Below are 26474 nucleotides of genomic sequence, written 5' to 3'. Positions count from 1 at the left end.
ATTTACAACTTTACTTGTACATCAAAAACCCCAGCAGAGGGTGCTACAATTGGAAAACAACTTTTTCATTTGCTGGACATTTCCTACAAGGAAACTTCATTCTGTCCTCCTTGGTGTCATGTAGGTTATAATGAATATTAGTTTCAGTTCCGCATAAGTAGTCCAGTAACTCTTCCTTTGAAACAAGGTTCTTCAAAGCTTGTGGTGTTTTTGGAGGGCTTCTTAGGAACTGAAGTAAGAGGTAGAGGGTGAGCTCAGGAGATGCTGACGAGAGGAACTGGGAGATTTTGGAGTTGAACCTGGGGATGAGAAGATTTATTGAACCCAGTGTGACGTACAGTTACAGTAGATGAAGTCTTGAAGCAAATGCAATCTTTCATGTATTGTGGATGGGCGATTAGTATACAACTGGCTTCTATGCTATTGACTTACAACTTGTTATTCATGATGCTAGCATGCAGGTGTCTTAAGAGTCATACATTTTCCATGTCAGCAAGTGGTTGAAAAGACAGGCCCAATCTACACGAGTCATGTTTGTAATGTCACCTGCCATGCTGTTGTCTGTCTTCACACTTTCATCGATGGCCTGGTGCCTCTGGTACGCCTCAAAATTGACTGAGGCGTCATCTTCTGATAGGCTGTGTGGAACCTGCCCGTCACCGGGGCGACACACCTCGAAGCGTATCCATTGGTAACTGTGGAAGGGACACACCATCAGGCATGGTTAGGTCATGTGACTATTCTTCAGCAGAATGTGTATTAGACAAACAAACATGTTGTGGACAAGGAGAATTTTGAGGTTCAGTAGCATTTATATTTACAGAAAAAATTGAATTGGGACTAATCCTACCTAGTCTGAGATTCAAGTGGTCGGCACTTACTTGACGCACTTGCGTGCTCCAGGACAGCTCTGGATCAGATTCTGGATTGTGGGATGGGAAAAGCCGAAGAAATCTGCCCCTGACGGCATAATGGGGTTGACAGACTTTGACCTACTGAAAGAGAGATTCTATGAACTGCAGAGTACAGTGAAGTAGGGAAACTAAAAAACTTAAACTTGGAGAGAACCCAAACCTCATCACTCCAATGGCCTTCAGAAGGTTTGAGTGGCAGGTCAGGGCAGAAGAGGCAACTATGGCATTCTGAGGGTCATCTTCAGGCACAATCTCAAACTGGGGGGACGACAACATAAATAAACAGATTGGCTTCCAAGATCATTGCACTGTGTGTGCAGGGGTGTGTGTGTATTTACAGACCTGTGGTCCTGCACCCCCATCTTTGATTTGACAGGTGAAGAGGCACTGCTGATCAGGGTTCTTCATACTGGCAAACACACGGGTACTGCAGAAGCCCACTGGGTAGATGGCACACTGGTCATGGAACAACATCCGATCTGGAATGATCTGGGAGAGAGACACGAAGGACATACAATACATTCATAACTGGTACCAACTAATGAAGGCTAGGACTTGGCCTACGTCCAACAGCCTAAGACAGCTCCCTGTCACCTCTCCTTTGCTAGCGTGTGAAGTGTGAAGGACTGGACAGTTCGGTTCTTAACAGGGCTGAACATTCAGGTCAGCAAACGCAGCCCTTTTGAGAATGACGATGGGCAGAAGACACACTCACATTCACTCAAACATTTGAAATCTCCCCGACTAACAAAAAGGGAATGTGTTACATGTTCAGGTCAGAACGGAGTCTAGAACGGTGACGAGCAGAGCTGAGACACTGACCTCCCCCAGGCTGTACACGGTCAGACCCCCCAGCACGATAGGGAAGACGGGACGCCCAGATGAGTCCAGAGGAATGGGCTGGACCAGCTTACGGGAACCCCCGTCGCCAAGCTTGCGCTTCTTACCCATCTTTTTAGAAACTACAGCAAAAAGAATTAAGATTAGATCGTTATGAAAGGCTTCCTGTGATATTTGAGTGGGTTACTTAAGTGAATTTGGATGTAACGTCTATACTACAGGGTGATAAAGTACCCAGTTTATACTGGCTAAAATGAAAAGAAACCCCTGCTCGCCTTCATCTTTTCCATTCTCCCTCCCTCGTTCTTTTCTCTCCTTCTTGGGCTTTTTTGGGAGGCCATCGTCTCCTCCTGACGTGCTGGGGTGCCCTCCAGGCAGGACGGAGCCCCCAGGGGGCCCACTGCTGAAGCTAGCCAGGGTGTGAGAGCTGGTACTGGGGGCAATCTGGATATCCCCATCAGACAGAGACTGGTACTGCAACAAGGTTTTCAGTAAGAACCTAAAAACAGATCAGGAAGAGGAATGTGAGTCAACAAACAAACCTGTCCCTCATCTGGTAATACAGAAAATACTTCCGTTCATTAGTGTGGAAAACCTCAGTTAAGGTAACTCTGTTATCCTGTGAGCACTGCCCTGCTAACCTGCGTTCCTCTTTTGCCCGAACAAACTTCTCCTCCAGGTGGGCGACCTCGTCGCAGAGTGCTGCGTTCTCCTGTGGGTTTGCAAATCACATTTGTCCACTGACTGAACTGTTCGGCAGAGGACACCCCGATGCTGTTTTTCAATCAATCTCAATCAGTTACCCTCCACATATTTCACACAGCTTGAGTGTAACATTCCATATCAAAATGAAACAAATATAGCTCAAAGTTGTTCTCGACTTACAAATATCATGGCACGTGCAGCTTTGCGAAGTCTGAGGTACTTTTGTCGGTACTTCTCGTTCTGGTTCTTCCGTGGGCCTTTCTTGGCTCTGGGCCTGGGCTCAGAGGAGCCTGTAGGTGAAGGGAAAGGGGGCAAGGAGGCTGCAGAACCTGAGCTGGAGAAGGCCGTCTGGGGAGGAGAGCCCAGGAAGGACTGGGTGCTGAAGGCCTGTAAAGCCTGTTGCCTCTCGTCATCCGTCTAGGAATCAGAATTCGGTTTATTCGCCATGTATGTTACATAAACACGGAATTTACGGATTTACAGGAAGGTGCAAACGATAAACATATACGGATCTTAAATTAAGTAAAAGTACAATAGTTTAACTAATTCTAGTTAAACAAGGAGAGGAAGGGACCAAAGTGAGTGAATGAAAGAATGACCCAACTGGTGAGTTCCCAATTCTATACACCAGAGGGGTCCTACAGTCCACTTAGAAATCCGTAATGATAATGCATACAATGACAATGTTTTGTGCATGACATGGCAAATAACTGAAATAAGGTATAAATCAAGTTTAAATAAGGTATAAATAAAGTTTAAATAAGTGTATAGCTACTATTGGCATAAAAGAACAAACAACATCAACCCTAAGGTTAAATTGACTTCTCATTGTTTACTTATGTGTTTGGTTTGGTGTTCTCAATGTCTGATTGCCTACTTGGCACCAATAAAGAAGTTCCATTGAGTTGAACAAATTCTGGACATGGCTCATCAGAACTTACCAGCAGTGCAAAGACTCCATTTCTGTTCTCAATCCTCTTGAATCTCCTGCTCCCTTTCTGTGTCTGTAACATAGTGGGACTCTGAGGCCAGGTTTGATGTTGGGAATAAAAAACCCTGATCAGAGCTAAAATTTGGGCTGGGTCTTAAAGGTAAATGCAGTTGCCATTTGGGTGTATCACTTTTACGTCTTGCAGCTGTAATGCAGACGGTGATGTCTCTTTCAACAGAAACGGGGGGGGGGGGGGGGGGGGCTAAGAAGCGAGAGGAAAATATGCATGGAAAAAGTATGAAAATAATTTGAGTTTTAATGAATAACATGTAACTGATTTCATAAACCAAAAATGGACATGAAACCACTTTGGCCTTTTTGTAGAAAACAATAGTTTGAAACCAGGCACCTACCTCTCGATACATAACAGCTTCAAGGCTTGATTTGGCACTGTTAGAAGCAAAACAAACAAAAAATTAACAACAGTTTGAAAATGATTGTTGAAAACTAGTTTCATATATGACAATTCAAAAATGTTGAATGAAGTCGGTGAAAATGGAAGCTCAAAAGATAAATTCTCTACTGTACTTGGATTGAACTAATCCCCTATCGATAATCCTCTGTTTGATCTCTTTAATGTGCATGGGACGCCCAGCTTCCTCCAAGACAATCTGAACAAAACGGAAGACAACTAATCATGCAGTGCATGGTTGGTTTAGGGGCAGTTCTGTGGGCATATAGTATGTGAAAACCTCTGTGACAATGCTTATAAAATGGGCTATACATTTATTTTTTGCAAAGAATAACTGAAAAGTAACTGAAAACTTTTGTAGGGTATTATATGGTGCATTGTAATACAACCGGTAATATGTTTAAGAGGGTGATTTGCTACCTGTGCTGCATCCAACCACGTGAGGTTGGGTTTGTCTGCAACATCGGTGGTTGCATCACTGCAGATAGATGAAGCACATAGTGATCATAAGATGGTTAAATGAGACCTGTCACCTGACCTGGTGATATCTACTGCGATACATTTTAAATATTCAAGCATTTTTACACTGGAATTTTTAAAATTTCTACATGTATGCAAGATAACAGCAACTGCATAACACGAGACACAAAGCTTATCTACGTTTCCAGAGTTTCTGAGGTTCCTGACAGACTAGCCATGCTGTCCAAGGCAGGGAAGAGTGAGTAGTTTCCCTGTCCATCCGGCTCCATCTCTGATTCAAAGTTTGAAAGTGTGTTCAGAGGGTCCATAGGGGAGAGAGGGGTGTCCGTGGTCTGGTTACTGCTGGACGACGGCTAAAACAATAAAGAGATAATATGAAAAATTGTTTTAGTTTGCAACCTCGCCATCATCAGCGGGTCAATACCGTTTGGGCTAGCTACTAGTAGGTACCATGCTAGGTACAGTATTACCGATTAACTAATTTAGCTAATTATCACATCCAATTACAAGTTCTCCTAACGATATATACATGTCGTTTGTTTTGAGTGATTTGTGTAATATCAAAATGCTAATATATTGCAAAACATACCCCACTCTTTTCAATTCGTGTTCGGGTTTGTTCTTTTCCGTGAATCATCGGCGAACCGTGAAGCACTTCTTCGCTTGTGTCCATTGCATTATTCACTTGGAGAAAGACCCGACGACGAGCTAGCAAACAAACATGCTTTTCTTGTGTGTGTGCTTTATCTATACTTGCCGCTCATTTATTTGCTTTCAGTATAAAAACACTCCACTTCCGTCGATCATGTTTTGATTTTGCTGTCGGAACTATGAAACTGCATTTGGCTCGGAATTGTAAGGGGAGCGTACACACCGGATATCCTGTCTGCCAGTACATGGTGGCCTCCGACTGTCATAAATTTGTCATTATTGGTCATATAAGGTCAAGACTTTAACCCCAACCTTCAAACTATGAAAAATCGAATTGGAAGAATTAAGTGATTTTGCTAGAGAAACTGAACGAATAAGAGTGAGCACGAAGTACTACAGAAATAAATAAACAATGAATGAACATCTACTGAACATCTAACAATGATATGTATTTTAATTATATTTTCTCAATCACACACACATAGGCCTAGTCAAATACACACTTCAAGCACTGCTGATATGAGCTCTTGTTGGTGCCTAAGGAGCAGTAAAAACTGAAGAACTTGATATCTGAGTGATATTTATTTACCATGTGGTATGTAAGAGCATTTGAAAATTAGACACAAACAACAAGATATCCAATACTTTGGTAAACAATGACAATATCACATCTTCCTTGTTATAGGCCTTCCAAACACATGTATTGCTTTACATTTGTTGCACATTGTGTTAATGAAGATTAACTAAACAAGCTCATAATATTATGGGCCTATGTTAAACTACATTATGAGGAAAGTTGGTGAAAAATGTATTTAATAGCAGTTCAGCCAGCCATAGTTTAGGAGAACGCGTATCACTGTCCTGCTGGGAAAGTTGTACTCACTCTGCCTGGGCCCATCCGAGAAATAAAGATACCCTATTGGAGGAAACATCGTTTCAATTCATCAATAAACTGAAATATTTACAGCAGCTGTAGATGTGAGATGATCTAAGTGAAGGATTTTCAACGCCTGTGTTTTGTCACAGGGTGGTAACTTGTGTTGATCACTTTCATTCTCTTACCATAGTTCTCAAAGGCAGCATCCACTTTTGAGCCAATGCCTGGGAAATCCTGAGTTATTAATCTAGGGTATCCAGAATCCATTTCACGTCTGGCCTCATTGTAGCTGAAGCACAAACAACCCATAAGCCATCATTTACTTTACATGCAATGTGAATCAATTAAGTGGCCAAATATTATTATGATGTAATCTAAATGCTCACCTCCAGTATTGGTTGTTCACAAAGAAGAGGGTCTTTTGTGTTGAGTGAACATACACTGATGAATCTATCTTATTGACAGATGATGGGAATCCAAGTGTGGAAATGGGTTTTGGATAGCCCGGGATCATTGTCTTTGCATAGGCCTTTATACCCCAGTACTTATTACCTGTGAAAAAAATAGTATTTCTCATGGTATCTCTGTGTTACGCAATACAGGGCAAAGAACATTTTTAGAAGCACAGATTTAGAGAGTTAAGACATAATGTCGATGTCCACTAACTCAAAAGCACCTTCAAAAAGGTATACCACATCCCGATGTTTGACCTCATAGGCAGCATCAACATAGTTAATTTGTGACCATTTGGTGGTCACTTTAGTGAGAGCAATTCCACTGATTTGTGTACTCTTCCTCCAGTAGTACCTAAAATCAGGATGAAACGAAATTCCCAAAAGATTCATTTTCCAAAAGCATATTTTTAACACAGTTATGACAATGCCAGATGTATTAGAAAGAATAATGATTGCCTGAACTCACCCATTTTTGAAAAAGTACAGGTCTCCCCACATGGAAGTGGCTGCATCAAACACAAGATCCCGGTCACACTGTTGGTCTTTTGGGTTGGGCCCGGGGCCAGGATTGGGGTCTGGTTCACTTGGCTCTTCTGGTTCAGGAACCGGAGGCTCTGGATTGGGTTCTGGCTTGGGATCGGGTGTACGGGTTCCTTGGAGACACACATATCGTATAATAACTAATCAGACTCTACGAAGAAACATTTCATTGCAATGTGTGTTTATAAATAGAGTGATTTTTAAAGCAGTGGAGGGTTTGATTACCATAGAGGGCCTGCACCCCACGCTTATCATCATCGGGAAGCTTGTATCCGTTCGTGTTGACGTACTGATAGGTGGGGAACATTAAAGCCTTCCTGTCTCTGGAGTGATCCAGTCCCAGGGCATGGCCAAACTCATGGGCTGCAACCAGCAACAGATTCACCCCTATAGACAAGATGCATGGGTGGGTGAGACCAATTTAATTGGAAAAGGTTATGAATGAGATGTTACAGTATGTGGAGACATTCTTACCATTCTGAGTCAGAGTCCAATATTCATCATCGTCAAAATGTGTGTCTCCACCTTGGCCCTGTCCAGGTGAGTTGGCATGGGCCAAAACTCCACTGGGTCCATCAAAAGGATAAAAGTCCCCATGATCTGAATCGGAATAGGAAGGTGTTTATTTTAGTGATGAGAAAGTGCTTTAAAACTGTTGTCTGGATCTCATACATACATCCGCCTTTGAAGAGTATCATGATGTCGGCGGTGCCAGATTCAATCTGTTTAAAATCCAGTGGAATTACGTCACTATACAGCTTGAAGGCCTGAGCTATAGTTGAGTCAACTTGATTCCGGCTCAAGTCTGGTGTGTATTCAGTGATTCTTAAAAAAAGTTATTAACAGATCAACCACTGTTACAAGAATACAAATTTCTATCAACAACTGAGAAACCCGGGACAATCAGTTCTCAAAGGTCATAAATGCAATACTGTACTTCAGACAAAGGAGACAGCAATCCTGGAGTGCACATAGGAAACACACCTGTATGTAATAGTTCTCTTCTCCCATTTGGGTCTCCCAGGGAAGTGTCCATATCTGCTGATGTCTGACACACCACACCTTGGCTCCTTCATCAACTTGAGGGTTTTCTGATCCAGTCTGCCTGTCACTTCCAGACCAAAGAATGCCTGCATGACCTCCAAGGTCTGGTTGAACGAGGTCTGGGCTACATTCCGAGTGGTCAAATTATAGACCCCAACATCAGTGTAATACTTGGATAGATATTCCTGGAAGGTAAGTGGTCAGTATGATAATTATTGCTAACCTTAACCCCAATATTGAACCGTTTATGATAATCATGATTATTTACAATCGTGAGTTGTGGATTATCCGTGACTGGGCAAAATGGCAGATATTTGTGAATATTAAACAATATTCAGAGACAATGTGGTAGTAATACTTTACCTCAGCAAGTGTCTCCTCTGTCACATTTGGGGTTGTGGTAGGAGCTGCTTGACACAGAGAAAAACAGGCTAGAAACAGGATCATCGTCAGTGTACCCCTCATTTGGAGCCTGTAGAGACTGAAGATTCTTTCCCCCATCTCGATTCACTCTCCTTTAAAGCCTGTCTTTCAGCCTGCGGAGCCTAGGATATGTATTTCTAGCCATGTGAGAGCCATAGAGTAGTGTTTGCGTTCTCGTGCAAACATGCAAGTGTTTGTACAAGCTCCTGTCCTATGGATCACTCACCTAACAACATAACCTCTAGTTCCTGGGATGTTAATGAAAATGAATAGCATTATAAAGTGATATATATACATGTTTATGATATCCAATGTTATTGATACATAATAATATACCATACACAGGATCGGTTGATTTCTTATGAATATTATTTAATTAAAATTCAAGCATTGGTTGATACAAGATGAGAAAGCAAAAAAGTGCTCAGTGTCTCACCAGACAAAAAAATCCTCCGAAATGATTACTGTTCCAAGGTTCATTTCAAGAACAAAAAATATACATCTAAAAATATACAACCCACTTGAATATAAAATTCATAAAAACAGACATGAAAATTGAATGATCAGAAATGGTAGCTAGACATATCTTAAAAGGCTCTAAGTAGGCCCTGTGTTTTTTGATAAATGAATTAGCAACCAAGCCATGCATTTGCAGGAATCCTTTTGAGCACCCTGTCTTGTCTGTAGTCGTAGAGGTATGCCTTTGTCCCGCTAAAGAGGTAGATATTACCTGCTGATGCAAATGTACAGAAGTCAGCATAAATTGAAAACATGCTCATAAGAATGCATGCTCCAACAAGCAGCTGGATTAAGTGACATGCAGGATTGGATTTTACCTTCTAATTCAAACGCTGCATCAACCTTCCTCACAATGCCAAGCAAGTCCAAAGGGAAACTTTTTGGAAACCCTGGGTCCATCTTCCTTTTGCTTTCATCATACCTGTGGAACGTAGTAACACTATAAACAGAACATAGAAACTTGTTTTTGAATCAACCATGAGGGGGCAGGCTTTGAACATTTATTGACTTGTAAGTGGCCAAGGACTTTGATTGGTGGTCCAATGGTCCAATTGCTCAATAAGGACAACAAACTAAAGGCAACATTAGTTACACAAGTTGTTTTCTAAAAAACAAGTAAAATATCTTTACCAATGTAACCGGAAATACGAAGAAAGTTACTGTTACCAAATGGGTCTTTCAAGTTATTTTAGGGTTAGAGTTTGTTCTGCTTTGCAGAGAATATTTTACCTATAATAAACCTGTCCAACAAAGAAGAATGTCTTCCAATAGCCACTGACATGAACAGCAGCATCGATGTGCCTCACTGTGGATGGAAATCCATACTCATAGATTGAGCCAAAATGACTTTTCATCTTTAGCTGTTGAACCACCCAGTACTTGGGACCTAAAAAACAAAGCTGTGTTACAGCATTTTTGGGACACTATGAAAAGCACTAACATACCACAAAAACTGCCAAATGCAGTAAACCTCTTGCATGAAGTGTGACACTTTTAGTAAAAGACTATAATTTGTGTTCAGCGGTTGTGTCCTGTAGGATATCCAGCTCTGTCATGCCTTGTGAAGACTGCACATTACCAGTGAAGATGTACGCCACTCCCTTGGCTGGGATGTCATAGGCCGCATTTATAGCAGAGTTGATGCCAGGAAGGTATGTGCTACTAAACCCTTCCCTCAGCTGGTTCCAGTACGTTGACCATGTTGTCCTCATCCACATATATCTGGGAATCAATCACTGTCATGCATGGTCAATATAGTAAAACAGTTATAGAAAGTCCAGAATTGTATCCCCCAAAAACCAACCTTTCTTTGAAGAATACAATCTCATTCCCGATCACCGCCACAGCATCAACTGAGAAGTTGGGGTCACACTTTCTAGGGATGGTAACTGTTTCCTGTTTTATAATAGGCTTGCCTTGAGAATGAAATATAAATACATGTATTTAGATATCTAGTGTCATAAGATGTATCAATAGTATCACGGTTTACTCACCATACAATGCCTGGATACCCATCACGTCATCTCTTGGCAGTGTGTACTTTGCACTGTCGTAATACTTGTAGTTTGGGTACATAAGTGCTGAGGGGTTTTTAGAATGGGAGAGTCCCAGGGAATGGCCTAACTCGTGGGCAGCAACAGTGAATAGGTTATAACCTGAAATTGCACAAGAACCTTAGTTGTGAGTCACGTTCTCAAGACGTCACATTCATTTGATTCTAAACTACTGTAGGAAGATTTACCCGGCTTTTCTTGGCCCGTTGTCCAAGTTTCATCTTCGTCAAAGTGCACATCTCCCCCCATACCTTGCCCTGGCTCAAAGGCATGGGCTAGCACCCCCTTGGGGCCATCAAAAGGGAAAAAATCTCCATGAGCTGGGACGGACAGAGACATGGAGTTATCGTGAGTTAGTTATTCGCCAATACGTTATAACCTAAATATTTCTGTGGTTACCCATATACTTGTGGTCTAACTTCCAAGCATATAATTATATTTTAGATCAAACCTCACTTGCAACACACTCTATGAACCCTAAATACTTTTACATCCAAACATAGACAAAAAAGTGATTACAAATTATGAATAGAAATGAAATTAACATAAATAAAAGGCAATGTAAATCATGCAAATTTTACTTCTTGATGCGAAGGTGAGTGCGATGTTTGCTTTTCCATTGTTCACTTTGACAAAGTTCAGCGGGGCAGCATCACTCCAGAGTTTTAGTGCCAAGTGGAAGGATCTATCAACTTCCTCTCTTGTAAGATCAGGGGTGTACTTCTCAATCCTGCAGTTTGTTAGTTAATTAGGTTACCATGACACAGTCTGAGGACTAGCATTACACAAGTTCTAGGGTACACCATATACTGAGGAACAATAACGTGTGCTATCACGTTCAATTTCAAAATGATGACATCGCTACAGTGATTGCTAGTCAACTTCTAACAGTTCAGGAAACACAGACATCTACGGTAAATGACTATGTTATTGGATGGATGAAGGTTGATTACAGCATTCTCATTCCAAAATGAATGGATACCTGTATGTGATTGTTTTGTTCCTCCACTTGGTTCTTTTAGGATAAACACTGAAGTTCTCTACATCTGGAACTCCACACCTGTCCCTTCTCATCACAGCCAGGGTCTGGGGGTCTAGAGTACCAGTCTGCTCCAGACCAAAGAAGCCCTGCATCTCTTTGATTTTGTCCACCATGGCGGAGGTATCCCTTCTATTGCGACTTTGATGTTGTGTACTACTGGTTGTTCTCAGCTGATAGTATCTCCTCAGGTACCCCTGCCACAGATACCAGTTAGCCTTCAAAACTCCAAAAGACACATGCCACAACATATTTATGTATGTTTGTGATGTTTGTATTCAACTGTAAGAACATGTTCAATACGATGTAACTGTGATTATTTCACCAAGTTGTGTCAGCCAAATGTCATTGTTGACAGAATTTGAAAGATGATGTTACAGAATCAAATGCATATGCTGACATTTTATTTTCAGGTCTGCATGTGGAAACACAAACCTCAGCCAGCTGGACATCTTCAGGTCTCAACCATTGTTCCTCAGAGATGGGTAAAGTCCAAATGATATTCACGAACATTAGATATCCTGTAAATATCCAAGACCATAGCAACTCCATCTTTCAAAAAATACCTCAGCACATGGATTTTAAATTAACCCGAGCCTTTATACAGCATGCTTGAGGTTGAGTGGTTTATCACGTGGGCCCAGAGCCCCCAATCCCTCAGCTACACTAGACTACCTGAGGCTGTTCCCAAAAAGGTTTGTTTGCAAAATGGCACTATGGAATGTATTAGAATATGCTTGGTTTACCTCCATGTAAGGTAGATAGAGGACTTTTTCCATTTACATTGTACTTGGTTGCAACATTACATTTTTACATTGTACTTTAAATATAATTTTCTAAATATCAACAAGGTCAAATATATAGTTGATATATATATACAGACCTAGATATGGGGTTGAGGTCTACTTATAATTTATCTGTGTTAAAATCTCTACAACGCTTGGCAAGTGCTCAAACATTTGATCGAGAGATTGTTGATGAAATCCCCATACTCTCATAAATCAAATAGTACTTCTGTTCTGGAGGTTTTACAATGGAACATAAACATGCATTCACATTCTTCAGCCTCAGTGACATTTCTGTAACATACTGTCAGTGAAAATAACACAATTAACCAGCCTTTTATTTTTTGAGAGAAAAACAATTATATTAGCTACATGATTCTGTAGGATGTTTATTTAAATGTTAACACCAAAGTACAAATACACACAAAGTCTCATGTTCTCTCAGGTCATTTCCACTGTGATTCATCAGCACCCAAGCCAGGTATTTGCTTTTTCAATTCCAACAACTTCCTTCAAGGTGTAATCATACTTATACACTTGAGGTCCAATGAAAAAGAAGATGAAACCTGGAACCATAAATACATTTAAAAAACAGTTGGACTTATTTGATGTTAATTTACAATTAAGTGGATCGCATTCAAAATAATTTGAATACATTTGGTAAAAAGTAAATTCCTTTTCCTTAAAAAACTTTAACTATAGTTTGAGAATATTATATATTTTTTCATAATTTCTGGAACCAGTAGACAGATATGACAGTTATAGGTTATTAATAAGGGAAATTATGAATTCTTACCATCCTTATGGACAGCTGCACTTATATTTCCATCAACTCCTGGGAAATCATCACTGATGTATTGTGGGTAACCAATATCCATTACCCTGCGATTTTCATTGTAACTAAGAAAGCCAACAGTAAAATAAAGACTCATTAAACCTGCATGGATTGCTGATGGGATGGGAAAGTTTTACGTTAATGACAAAGTATTTCAAGATTGAGTAATATGAGCGTTTTATCATTGATATAATTTTATCATGTCTATCTCACCTCCAGTAAATGTCATGACTGAAAAAGAAGGTGCGGCCTGTTTTGACGATGTGAACTGCTGCGTCTACCTCCTGCACCCATGGTGGTAACCCAAAGTTACTAATGGGTTTGGGCTTGCCTTTCACAAGGGACCCCTTAACTACCCAGTACATGGATTCTGACACACAAACAAAACAGTCATTTCTTACATCAATTATTATTCAGGAACACATTTAAGGAGAAATTCATAAAATCAATCCATTGAATGTGCAGCATCATCATATGAGTTGTATACCATGAAACAGGTAAGCAGTAGATCGTCTAGGGACCCAGAAGGCAGCATCAATTTTGGTCTCAATCTTTGGCATGAAGTTGTTGATAGAGCCTTCTTTGATGTCATATTGCTGGTTATGTTTTATCCAAAGATACCTTCCAGAAAGAAACACATGCTTAATAATCTCATCATTGTATTAGTAGGTCCTTAAGAAGTGATTCACCACATTCATTTGAACATAATCTTGTAATCCATATAAAAAAAAACATATTACTACTGAGTTTTTATTTAGGAATTGAACACTTCAAGGTGAATCATTATACCTGTCGCTGAAAAAGAAGGTGGAGTCCCCCACGGTTGAAACAGCATCAAAGGACAGACTGGGGGCACACTTCTGCGTGGTGGAGGGGAAAGGGGTTCCCACAAGCCAAGGGTTGGAGGGAAGACTCCATCCTGTCCTCAGGTAACGATACAGCAGTTGTTCCATGGGGTTCTGCTTACCGTAAAGAGAGTTGATGTTTGTCATGTCCTCCCAGGAGAGAGGGTTATGTAAACTTCGGGGTCTGTATGTAGGGTACATCAGCGAGTCTGGATTTTTTGAATGTTTTAACCCCAAAGCATGGCCAAACTCATGTGCTGCCACCAGATAAAGGTTAAATCCTGTAGGGACATGAACAAGAAAACAGAATGAAAACCATCTCCATGTTTTGTGTTTTCTTGGATCTAGATCTAGACGATTTCATGTGATTCCTATTGAACACTATTGATTACATGTAATTATATACATAATTTTTATCTCTTGAATTTATACCATTTGGTCCAGCTGTCCAGGTTTCATCATCATCAAAGTGGGTGTCCCCTCCAGTGCCGTCTCCAGGACCATATGCATGTGCCAAAGTACCCTTTGGTCCATCAAAAGGATACAGGTCACCATGCTCTTGTTTATCCAGATAGTATAGAAAACATGAATTAGTTAAAACTGTGTGGGGTGGGGTGACAAAAATATTACCCTTATGGCAGTGTTATCGATTTTTTGTGGATTCAATGTTCAACGTTCAAAGACATAAGGCATTGGAATTGTTGATTTTTTCCACCCACCGTAAGTGGCAAACTCCACCATGATATCAGCATTCCGGGTTGGTGATCTTACAAAGGTTAGAGTGCTGGCTCTGCTCCAGACACTGAGTGCTGACTCAATCAGAGAATCCACCGTGCTGTGGGGCAGATCACTGGTGTACCTGCCAATGCTGAGACATCGAAAAGAACACAAAAACACAGATCATTTATCTCACAATGAATTCCCATTGTTCATGAGTCTACACACGTGTGTTTTTTATTGTTGGGAAATCATACTTGTACGTAATAACGTTCTTGTTCCACCGGTTTCCATGGTTGTGGGTGTAATCATCCACATCAGGTACTCCACAACGAGGGGTCTTCATGACCTCCACAGTCTCGGGGTCCAAAACACCTGTGGTGTTGAGACTGAAGAAACTTTGCATGTCCTTCACCTTGGAGGTGAACGAGGGCCAGCTCCTCTTCCCTCGACCAAAAGGCTCTTTCTTGAGGTTGTAATATTGTCTGAGGTACTCCTAAAGACAAGCTCAGAACAGATGTTTTTTGTTACAGATAAACATCAAATAAACTGGCATCATGATCACTGGAATGTCATGGAATATTCCCATAACATGAATGTTTCACAGTCTTTTCATGAATAGACTTCATGCCACTTTGACGACAATTGAGCAATTAGGATGTGGAATGTGTGATGTTGTTCTCCTTTCTAACCTTAGTTCATCCCACAAAAAAACATTAAAAAGACTTGGCATACCACAAGAATTCAAATCTAAGCCTACAGTATACAATATATCTATCTCAGCAACAGGACTAGCCAGACTAAAGTCAGTAAGATTTATAGGCTTGTTTTTGTACAAAGAAATACAATGATCACATTTGAATTGTTCTGCAGTACAACATGTAATAGACAATTAGACATGAATTAAAGAAATTGCACTGGAAACAATTTTGCTAACGATGGATTTACCCAGATTGGGAAACATGTAGTAATTACATCAACCATTTCCAAAGCTTACTGTTGGAGTCAATTACACATACCTCCGCCTCCCACCCATGCAAAATTGAACAGTAAAAAGATTATCCTAATGTCTCATAGTGTCAAGAACCCAATTCTGTCACATGGAGTCTTACCATGGCTTACATCCACATTTGTTAATGTTTTTGGTATGTACTTACAACGTGCAATCCTTCTCAAATAAACACACTTACTGTGGCATGTTTCAGGTCATTCTGGGGTTGTAGTGCAGGAACTCTCTCTCCCTCGGGAATAAATGTAGGCGCTGGCGAGCCTTTACCAGACAGAAATAATAACAAAACACAGGACCAAGTGGACTGAAGATGCATTTCCAAACACACTGCCAACTGCCAACTGCAGTTACCTAGTTTAGAAATGCATACAGTAGCTTAGCTAGGCTATGTCTTGGTTAATGGTGATGCCTTTTAACTGGTTATTGTGACTCATACTCCGTCAAAGCCAAGGAGGTCTTTAACTGCCCCATAGAATCAGGGAGGGGTTTAGTTAGAGCTTAAGGAGAAAAAACACTTCAATATTGTCTGAAATGTTATATGTAATAACTATGTATCAAATTATACTTTTCCCCCCCTTAAAATGAACAAAAATCATCTAATTTCAGCTATTTCATTAATAATTTACTTAACTTCCATGCAATCCATTATAACTGATATGTTGTAGACGTGAGGTGAGGTGACGACATCTCTAAGACCCAGGTTTTTGTTGTCCGTTTGTTGAAAACAAGTTACAAATGTGGAGGTTACCCAACTGAGATGGATTAAGTGTTACATTAGAGAGCAAAATAGATTTCTATGTGTTGCTTTTTGTTTACATACAAAACCTGGAAAGCTTATACATTATTTAGAAAAGTGACTTATACCTTAAAATGTCCTTCGTAATTGTGTAAGTAAGCTAGAAGTTATCTAACATGCCTGTTTTCTTAGCCACGTACACATGCTAACTGATGAAACTGAATGTGGCCTACCACACTTATCCTCCCACACATTCTGCAAGCTCTCCAAAAATACATCACTATGGTCCATTATTGTACTTTTTTAAAGCAAATTTCTATGACTATTCTCAATGAAAGACTTAAAGGAATTTCCAACTAGCTGTAATTGCAGGGATTTCTTGGGCCTTTAAAAAGAAAATGGCTGCCAGCCAGTGGTGTGGGTGGTGCCATGGCAAATTCAGACTGCAATTAGCCTTGATTGGGTGCTGCAGAGCTTTATAGCATCAGCAGAATTCCACTGCTTGGGAATATGGGCCTACAGTCCCAGGGTATATTGAGATCTTTCGCAGAAAGATTCAAAGAGCACCCGTGGATGTTTGTGTTGTTTTTTTGAGAGGTGAAAGAGCTGGTAAAGTAATTATGGGAACTGGAATCTTACCAACTGAGAGAGAAGGCAGACATGCAGGGTAATTAAAACTATCAGGAACATTTTTTAGCCCAAAGACACAGTAGTTAAACTTGAAGGTGCCAGAATTAAAGCAAAAAGTGTTTGGTTTTACTTCTCATTCTGAACTTCTCCCCAATACAAGGCAAGGGGTCTTGGTCCCCTCATATTTCCCATGGCTTTCATTAACCAGATTATATATACATATTGAAGAAATATAATTAAATATAATATAATTTTCTCAAAAGTTAAGTTGATGTAAAGTGAATACAATTAAAATCAGCTGGAAAGAAACAGATGGGGGAACAGAAACAGTGATTAGAAGTGTTTGACTGTGTTTGTGTTTGATGGTATAAAACCAAAGAGACATACATTATCCATCCATGCAAGAAAGCCCAGTGTATTTGCTCAACACAAACCATAATAAATTGTTAACCTTTGGATGATAAAATATAAGCAATATAAAAAGAATAGGATATTCTAATCAGAATATGCTCATACAGCAACATGAAAGATGATCTTACTATTATGTGACAAAATGGCCATGAGGGCAAACAAGAAAACAAGCGCTACCTTCCCATATTTAATGATGACAGAGTCCATGGCATTTAATCATTCACAAAGGAATCGCTGCGTTTATCAACTAGTTCACAATGGTTCACTACTCTTGGTCAAAAACTAGCATATTCATGTATAGCCTAAACACATGCAAATAATGTCCTCAGAATGTTGTGTTCAATGTTTGGGTTTCATAATTTCTACTAAGCCTGATGAGCCAGAGTAGGCATGCTGTATCCCTCGGGCAGTTGTTGTGCAAGTCTGAGCGAGGGAAGCCTTATATCAGCATCATGGTTCAACACAGCAATAGCAAAGGCAGTGTGAATTAGCAAACATGAAATCATAATAATCTGATTTTTTGTGTGCCCTTTTATGTTCAGGCAATCTCAGGGTGCTACAAGGTATGTCAAAAAAGAAAAGAATCAAGGCAAAAAGTGCTTACACTTTTAAAAAAGATTTTAAGAGTTTTTAGACTGGCTTTGAAACCATCTTTCGACTGGGGTTCCAGGCTGTTCTGCAAATGAGTTCCACAATCGAAGGGTGGTGGAGCAGAAGGCCTGGTTCCCCCACCTACACCAGGTTTATTCTTGGGATATGCAGGAGGGTTTATGAGGAAGTTATCTAGTTAAGTTCTATTGGAATTTCTTTAAGGTAGGTGGGTACTATTCCCATGGATGCAATTGAAGCTTAGCAGAAGGGTTTGGAATTGAATCTGGTAGGAGATGGGGAGCCAGTGAAGGGACTTGAAGGGGGGAATGTGGTGGGGCTGTTAACAGCAGCGCTGTTTTGAATGTACTGTAGCTTCTGTAGGCTCCAGTCAGGGATCCGGATGAGTGAAGTGAACAGTAATCCAGTCTTGAAGAGACAGACATGGACGAGTTTCTCAGCATCTGACAGCGAGTAAGAGGAGTTTGGCAATGTTTTAAAGATGGTACTGTGGAAAGAGGTTTTGCTGTATATGAGGGAGGGGTCCAGTTTTCTGCCAAGGTTGGAGACTGAGGAGGGCAGAAGGATGTTTTCTCCGTCACAGGTGAGGTGAGCGAAGGGTGAGGGCAAAATCTGGTCGGAGGTGCCAACAAGGAGAGCCTTTCTCTCTGTGCTGTTTAGATGGAGAAAATCTGTGTCATTACATTGTCATTTAGAAGGACCGCCACCAAACTTTTAGCTACTAGAGTGACATTCCAAAAGAGGCTTGAGTGAATGGCTGTCCTTCGAGGAGCAAGAATTTAAGTTTTTATTTGTTGGTTTTTAGCAATCAGTGATTTTCCAAGCCAGATAATGGACAGACAGTACTAAAGAGAGTTTTGTATCGGCGGCAACCTTGATGGGCAATGAATTCTTGTGGAACTTTACTGCCCCCTCCTGGTTTGTTTGGCAATATTTGGTTGTGCCAATTCCAAATTGAGTTGACTAATGAAGCAGGTAGGATCTTGTAAGTGTGTAACTAAAGGGCCCCAGGTTTTTTGTTGTGTATATGCTTTTTGTTGGGGTGAGTCTATCACTAACTCTAACAATACAAGTTGAATACGTAATCTACACTATGCTCAATGAGTGTAACGTATACCCCAAACCCAAATCACACAACTGTAATTCTTTATCTTGAACAACCTATAATTCCATGACATGGATGTATAAAATAAGTAACTACTTTGGTTGTGTGACAATCGTGACAATTGTTAATTTGTATAGGTTTCTGAGTAGTTTGTTTATGATATCAATAGTTCACCATCAAGTTTCAAGTTAAAGTATTTTGATAGGTGAGCTTCAATATATGCTAAGGTGACCTGTACTGAATATTGGGTGATTTGACCAAATGTGAAATAGGATTAAGTCAATGTTTGTTTGAGTAATAATGTGTCAGTGTATGTGTGTGTGTGTGTGTGTGTGTGTGTGTGTGTGTGTGTGTGTGTGTGTGTGTGTGTGTGTGTGTGTGTGTGTGTGTGTGTGTGTGTGTGTGTGGCGAGGTTGTCTGGATGTTGACTATCTGAAAATAGGTTCAAAATTCCCCCCTCCAACTTCCCTAAATCTGACTCAGAACCACCCAGTTCTTACTCCTCAAACAGTGATGTCACTATGTATGGAGCCAGTGGTCTTAGTCATAATGACACAGCCACATGGTGTGCAAATAAAGCAAATTACATTAAATCACCTTTTTATGTACAAACGGTGTACTTGATGTTTGTCAAGCTTTCAACATGCTCAGACTGAAGATAGGGTCAAGTGCAGGGTTGTTGTTAGTTACATACTTCCTTTAAATGCAAGGTTACTTGTGTTATCTAATTTGTAAGGCGGTCCTGGCTCTGTCTATGTTATGGAATTTAGACACGCAGGTACACTGCACACTACTGACACCCACACACACACACAAAATGCTGTTGTTAGGAAAGGTGAGTATTGTGAAATTCTGTACTTTCTGGAATACAGATGTCCACCAACCAAGAACGACACACTGACACTACCTCAGTAGTTCCCAATACTACAATATGAGTCTATAGTAAAACAAATTGTTCATTGACAACACTAATGTTTTAGTGAACCAATATGAGTCCATCAATCCACATTGTTCATTTTATAGTTTATACAATCTTTTTTGTTGTCTTGTATTTTTCATTGTTCTAGACTGAGTTCTCCATTAGTCATGCCTTCTGTCTGGTTCAAATTAAACACTGCAGTGGAACAGTCATGGGAACAATGTGTCTGAAGACTTGACATGTTTCATCTAATTTAAAAGTCTTGTTCTCTTCACAGATAATATTGACAGTCATCTGTTTTCTCATTGGTCAAAATACACTGTTTTTATGCAAACTTCAAAGTGCATTTACAGTACAGTACTGTAGATACAGTTTACTAATTAGAAATGTATAATCATTTATTTAAGAAAACCAGACAAAATGTCCATATGGCTTAAAAACTACAGAATTGCACATTCCAGGTGAGTTCAAAGCAGTTCACATCACCACCAACACCCCTGTTGCTGACATACAATTTTCAGGTGAAGTTGAGAGGAAGTGGCTAGGTACTTTTACATGAATCACTCACACTTAAAAGGAGAAGAAAAAAAAAACTAAGATCCTATAAATACGTCTCAGAGCCCCTCTGCCTCCCAGACTGTGTTGGACACTACAAAGACAACATGGAAATGACAGGTTTGCTGTTTCTGCTGATGGCTGCCCATTCTGCATTCACAATGCCTCTATCTACAGAGGACACCGACAAGTGGTTACAGGCTGAGGTAAGACTAGACTAGCTACCGGTGGTATGTTCTGAACAGTCGGAGTTTAGCATTTGTGTTTCTGGTGTGGTTGTGTACTTTCCTATTACATTTGTCATTGTTATGTCATATTTGTACGAATATCTGACTTTCCATGGAGTTTAATGTGGATCTCATTGCTTTTCCATCTAAGAATTTTTTTATTTTTTTTCAGACATGGATGCTTCATGTTGTCAAATTAATAATCATATACTTTAGCAATGTGTCACTGATGGAAAAAATCAAATAAACAATATGTTGACAACCCTCACGAAGACATAGAGAAATGTGGCAGTAAAGTAAATGTTTTCAATGTCTTACAACCCCATTGTCGTCCAAACAGAGATACCTTCGTAAGTTCTATGGACTCCCAGTTGGTCTTCAGAGCAGGAGATCCAACTCCATGGAGACTAAGATCAGGGAGATGCAGTCCTTCTTCAAGCTCCAGGTAACAGGCGAGCTGGATGACAACACCCTGGAGCTGATGAACAAGGCAAGGTGTGGTGTTCCAGATGTAGGCGAATACAACCTCTTCCCCAGAAACCTCAAATGGCAGAGCAACAACTTGACTTTCAGGTGATTATTACACGCAGTAGACACATTCTTGGACAGTGTTGCATTCCAGAAAGTTCCACAGCACCACAGCTGTTTGTACCCCTCACAGATAGCAGGGGAGAGGTTAGGTCTGGGCATAGCTACTAGTTGTTTCCATAAGATTGCTGATTCTGGTTCGAATCTACAACCAAATGAACATGGGAAACATGTTCTGAAAAGCATTTTTGTGACATCTCTGTCATCACTCTGCTGTGGTATATCAAACACATGAGCCATGTAAACCTAAACCACACCAGAATGGATTCATTCAATGTATATGTGTTATATTATTATAATAATTATATATGTTTATAATTCAGACAAGTCACCATTCCTTTGATGCCTCAGGATAGTGAATTACACTCCGGACCTGAAGAAGAAGGAAGTGGACAGAGCCATTCGGAAAGCTTTCAATATCTGGTCTGACGTCACTCCTCTCACCCTCAAGAAGATCTTCAAGGGCAACGCGGACATCATGATAAGCTTTGGGACAAAAGGTTAGAAAAAATTATGAATAGATCAACTGTGGTATTCAATCAGACTGACACTGTTTTAGATTATTGTATTTCCCATGCCTTAACACTTTGACATTTGCCTATGTTCGATAGAGCACGGAGACTACAATCCCTTTGATGGACCTAATGGCCTCTTAGCCCACGCCTATCCCCCTGGTAAGGACATCGGAGGAGACACTCACTTTGACGAGGATGAACACTGGTCGATGGACTCAAGTGGTGAGTTACGTCTATTATAGTTTTTTTCACTCGCACCCTAAATCGCCTTTATTTTGGAAGTAGAGCGCGTATCATTACAAAGAGTTACGTCCTTTCACATCACACCATATCATCATTTGATGTCTTGTGAAGAACGTGTGCCATTTCTTGGTTAGTTTTCTAGACCAACCAGACTTCTGTCTCCTCTCTACAGAATACAACCTGTTCCTGGTTGCCACCCATGAGTTTGGCCATGCTCTGGGTCTGTCCCATTCTAACGACCCAGGAGCTCTCATGTACCCTGTCTACTCATTCAGCAAGGATTACCCACTGGCTGAGGACGATGTCATGGGCATTCAAGCACTCTATGGTGCGTTTGTCTCAGTCTCACAACAGTTGAGCAAATTATTTTCATTGTTTTTAGTTCCTCCCATTGGAATACCACCATGTAGCCAGGTGTTAATTAATCATATTGTCGCATCACAGGCCCCAACCCCAACCCCAAGAAGGTGAACCCTAAGCCTGATGCCCCCAACAAGTGTGACCCCATGTTGGGCTTTGATGCTGTGACTGAGCTCAGAGGAGAGACCATCATCTTCAAAGACAGGTTCTACTGGCGCCTTCACCCCCAGATGCTAGAACCTGAGCAGACCCTGATCAAGTCCACCTGGCCCTCCATCCCCAACAAGGTGGACGCTGCCTACGAGAACCCAGAGAAAGACCTGGTGTTCATATTCAGTGGTGGGTTGCAGAACATACACATGCATACTGGTAAAAGTTGAATTTATTGTATGTTATCAGTGCCTAGTCATCTACAATGTACCTCCTTCTTCCTTCCTCTTTCTTACTCAAGCGCTGAAGCATTTAATCACATTTTACTTGGGTTTTTGATTGGTTTCCACAGGAATCAAAATGTGGGCCCTGAACGGTTATAACCTGGTGGAGGGTTACCCCAAGTACATCCACAAACTAGGCCTTCCCAAGACAGTCCGTAAAGTGGATGCAGCTGTGCATATCCAGGACACTGGCAAGACTCTGCTATTCACAGATGAGGACTACTGGAGGTATAGGCACTCATGTACTACTCGTGTTATACTTGATTGAGTGTGTGTTTTATTGTAATTGATAAGTAAGTTATAGTATATTTAACTTTTTAATAAGAAATAAGGGAATTTCCCTTCAATCTCCGCTGTAAAATAATTTTGTATGTATTTCCACAGCTATGACGAGAGTACTGGCCAAATGGACAGTGGCTACCCCAGAGTGATTGAAACAGATTTCCCAGGAGTAGGAGATGAGGTGGATGCTGTTTCACATATCCATGGTATGTTTCCAGCCTCTACAAATACAACATTTCTGTTACATTTGTTATATTTATGTTATTATTATTCCCCCATGTGTGACGCACACCTATTTAATTATTAAAAAAAAAAAATGTGCATGCTTTGAATGCACTGTAATAAAATATTGATCATATTAATATCAATGTATATTTTTTATCTTTTGTCTGTCAGGATATTTGAATTTCTTCCGTGATCACTTGCAATTTGAGTACAGCTACACCTCAAGGAAGGTCATGGGTATTCAAAGATCAAACTCCATCCTCAACTGTTGATACACTAGTGAACAACCCTGATAGCTGGAACAGATTGCATTTATGTGCTGGACACCTGTAGTAAATGTCACTGGTTTGACATTGAATGCTGGAATATTTTATGTCTAAAAACATGTCTGGTATAGGTAGAATATTTATTTTGTGTATTTTATTCAATGTAATAAATTGTTGTTTTTAGAAAAAAATATTTTTGTTAATTAAACACATTGCCATTTCTGAAGAACTCTTCATATATATTTCAGAGCTTGTTGTTTTGGCTTCTCGACATTAATGGTTCTGCTGATCTCAAAAGAATAATTTCAGCACAATCCAAGAGCTGTGCACTTTTCATAATGCAGCTACATCATGTGGCCACTAGAGGGAACCATGTCAACAAGAGTAAATGAGTTGGAACAACTTCAGTATGTTATCAGAGTAACAAAAGAATAAGCTGAGCACCATGTGTCCCCAACTACATTTTGTAATGTGTTGAAATAAAAAAAAAACTGTAAGAACTTCCACCATCCTGGAAACCTTGTAATTTATAACCTTGTACGTCCTCAACACTGCAATAGTAACAATAGCACTATTCTACTGTTGATGATATATCACATAACGTTTTGGTATAGTTTATGGTTTCATGATGAATGGCTAACACTGACATCCTCTGTGTGTATATAACTCCACTACCCAGACAGTCTTGCTAAACAGCTAATGACCTCATCAAAAGGAGCTATGACACAAACAGCATGAGACAGACAAGGAATCAGACTCATCAGGGGGAACCTCAGCCAATCCACAGTCTGACACATACAAATTTGGGAAGTTTGTGAGCTAAGCAGTTTAATCCCAATCATGTGGATACAATTATAGAGCGGGCCTCTCATCTTTTCCTTTCCCAGTCGACTGCATCTCTGGCTGCGTCTATTGCCAGTCAAACATCCCTCTTGAGAAATCTTTGGCCTGTCACAACATACTTGAAAAACTTGAAAGCTAGTGCCTGCAGCACGTCCTGAATAGTGAAACAGTAGTGGGACAAAATGGAATTACTTCCATTTGCTAAACCACAAAGCAAGTAGGTGATCACCTACAAACATCCAACCATTTCATCTTTATTCCTCCAGCCCTGGAAATGAACAGCCCAATGAAAACCTTACAAATGGAGCATACAATGGTACTAAAGAGCCAACTGGTTTGTGCTGAGAAAAACACCTCAGGCACAGAAAGGTCCACAAACTGTTAACCCGCAGCAGAGCTCTTGTCTCCTGCTGGGAGCAGCCTGAGCCGTAGCACCTCTGATGGAAACCAGATGTGAGAGAAAGACAGCAGAGAGGGCAACAATCTCAGGATGTCTCCCCTTTCCTTTGGAAAACTCCCTCCATGGACCTCAGAGAGCGATGCAGGTCTCCAACCCAAACAGCAGAATCTCAGTATTTTGAAGGTGCTGGACAGTATGCAGTCATAAAGATTCAAACTATAAGATTACGTGCAATATCTCTCTTTGCTTATTTCTTTGTCGTTGGTGTGTTGCCCAGATTCAATAGCTATCGATTCTGAGAAGCAGGAATTATTAGTCCTGACCACTTTAAGGCCTGTTGACAGTGGATCTAGGAATCAAAGGACGTCTGAGATTCCCTCCACTAGGTACATTTTACTACATAGTTTCTACTGTGTGTCTTTGGTTGAGAGTGTGTTTGATGTTGATGTGGTCAAGCAATTGAAAATAAAACATTAAAAGTTCTGTTTCACGAATAACAACGTACCAATAAGGTTTATCTCAGATCAAAATCATCAAATCAAATTTATTTGTATAGCCCTTTTTACACGCAAGCATGTCACAGAGGGCTTCACATATGCACTCTGTTCCCAGTGACAGATCTACTGGGAGTCACTGGGAACTTCCCATATGACCATTGGTCTTTTTCCATGGCACACAGCCAGCTGGACAAGTCATGATGGTCTCTCAGACCAGAATAAAATCAAATGAAAAATCCGAATACAGTGTTTGAATGGGACCCATAGAGCCATATCAGAAAGATGCACTGTGTGTTGTGCATCACATATCCAAAAATAGTCCTACCATGGCTTGAAAAGAGGTTACAGTCATGGTGAAAATGTCATTAGCTTATTGCATGAACAGTTACCAGCTGTAGTTAAGTGTACATTCATAACTTGATAGTGGCAACACTTCACCTCTGTGTGAAACCTAAAATGCCACACGAGTGTGTGTTATAAAAAAGACGGGTGGTGGTGTAACTGTCTCTGTAAACTTCGCATTTCTGCAAGTATCAACTTTACTGGAGACAAGGGTTTTTTTTCCTGTTCAGAGCTCATTCCAATTTCAAGTTGCTGAGTGAAACAGAATCTGTAAAGCGAACATATTTGCGTTAAAACACACATTCCTAGAAGGGTGAAAGTTGACATTCTTTTCACATAGACAGGAGTGATGTCAAGGAGCTATGTAAAACCACTCTTCTTTTCACCAAAGAGAGGTGACTCTTTAGATTGATGTTTCTTGGAGCAACCATGGAGAGAGGCAAGTAGGTGAATATAATTTATATGACACACCAACATCAACACAAAAGGTCATTATTAATAGAAATAGGTTCATTTAAACCAAATCAAGTAATAGACATGACACAAGATATTAAACATGATAGCACACAAGATATAAGGACAGTCAATGCATGCAGAAGAATCTTGTTACACTTGATACCAGATATTGAGAAATAATGACATGACTCATAACC

At 40.3% G+C, this 26474-nt stretch overlaps 3 protein-coding genes across 3 annotated transcripts; 1 reads left to right on the top strand and 2 right to left on the bottom strand.

Moving 5' to 3' along the window:
• Positions 1-30: 30 nt before the first annotated feature.
• tbrg1 (transforming growth factor beta regulator 1) lies at positions 31-11559 on the bottom strand. The gene is given in 30 exon segments (XM_067245751.1): positions 31-299; positions 547-695; positions 882-992; positions 1075-1172; positions 1257-1403; positions 1737-1876; positions 2030-2253; positions 2396-2466; positions 2640-2876; positions 3804-3840; positions 3979-4061; positions 4283-4340; positions 4508-4674; positions 6042-6159; positions 6257-6422; positions 6547-6677; positions 6792-6978; positions 7091-7252; positions 7340-7465; positions 7542-7690; positions 7850-8094; positions 8273-8316; positions 9169-9272; positions 9581-9737; positions 9930-10072; positions 10155-10266; positions 10345-10506; positions 10593-10724; positions 10986-11134; positions 11387-11559. Coding segments are annotated over 30 exon segments (4059 nt in total). The 3' UTR covers positions 31-222.
• Positions 11560-12693: 1134 nt separating this feature from the next.
• Positions 12694-15950, bottom strand: LOC136951393 (matrix metalloproteinase-20-like). The gene is made up of 9 exons (XM_067245754.1): positions 15816-15950; positions 14883-15121; positions 14628-14776; positions 14341-14466; positions 13853-14189; positions 13551-13684; positions 13277-13433; positions 13025-13128; positions 12694-12794 (listed from the first exon to the last, which is right to left on the bottom strand). Exons 1-9 carry the CDS (start codon positions 15948-15950, stop codon positions 12694-12696), a joined length of 1482 nt encoding a protein of 493 aa, XP_067101855.1.
• A 4756-nt stretch (positions 15951-20706) lies between these two features.
• mmp13b (matrix metallopeptidase 13b) lies at positions 20707-23847 on the top strand. Its single transcript, XM_067246011.1, has 9 exons — positions 20707-20805; positions 21167-21399; positions 21766-21914; positions 22026-22151; positions 22345-22500; positions 22617-22871; positions 23035-23194; positions 23351-23454; positions 23645-23847. The coding sequence occupies exons 1-9, from the start codon at positions 20707-20709 to the stop codon at positions 23743-23745; spliced, it is 1383 nt and encodes a 460-aa protein (XP_067102112.1). The 3' UTR covers positions 23746-23847.
• Positions 23848-26474: the final 2627 nt, after the last annotated feature.

The sequence above is a fragment of the Osmerus mordax genome, chromosome 11 (genome assembly GCF_038355195.1).
Source record: "Osmerus mordax isolate fOsmMor3 chromosome 11, fOsmMor3.pri, whole genome shotgun sequence".
NCBI classification, from domain to species: domain Eukaryota; kingdom Metazoa; phylum Chordata; class Actinopteri; order Osmeriformes; family Osmeridae; genus Osmerus; species Osmerus mordax.
Note: the sequence above shows the minus strand (reverse complement) of the source record. Positions and strands in the feature narration are given on the sequence as shown.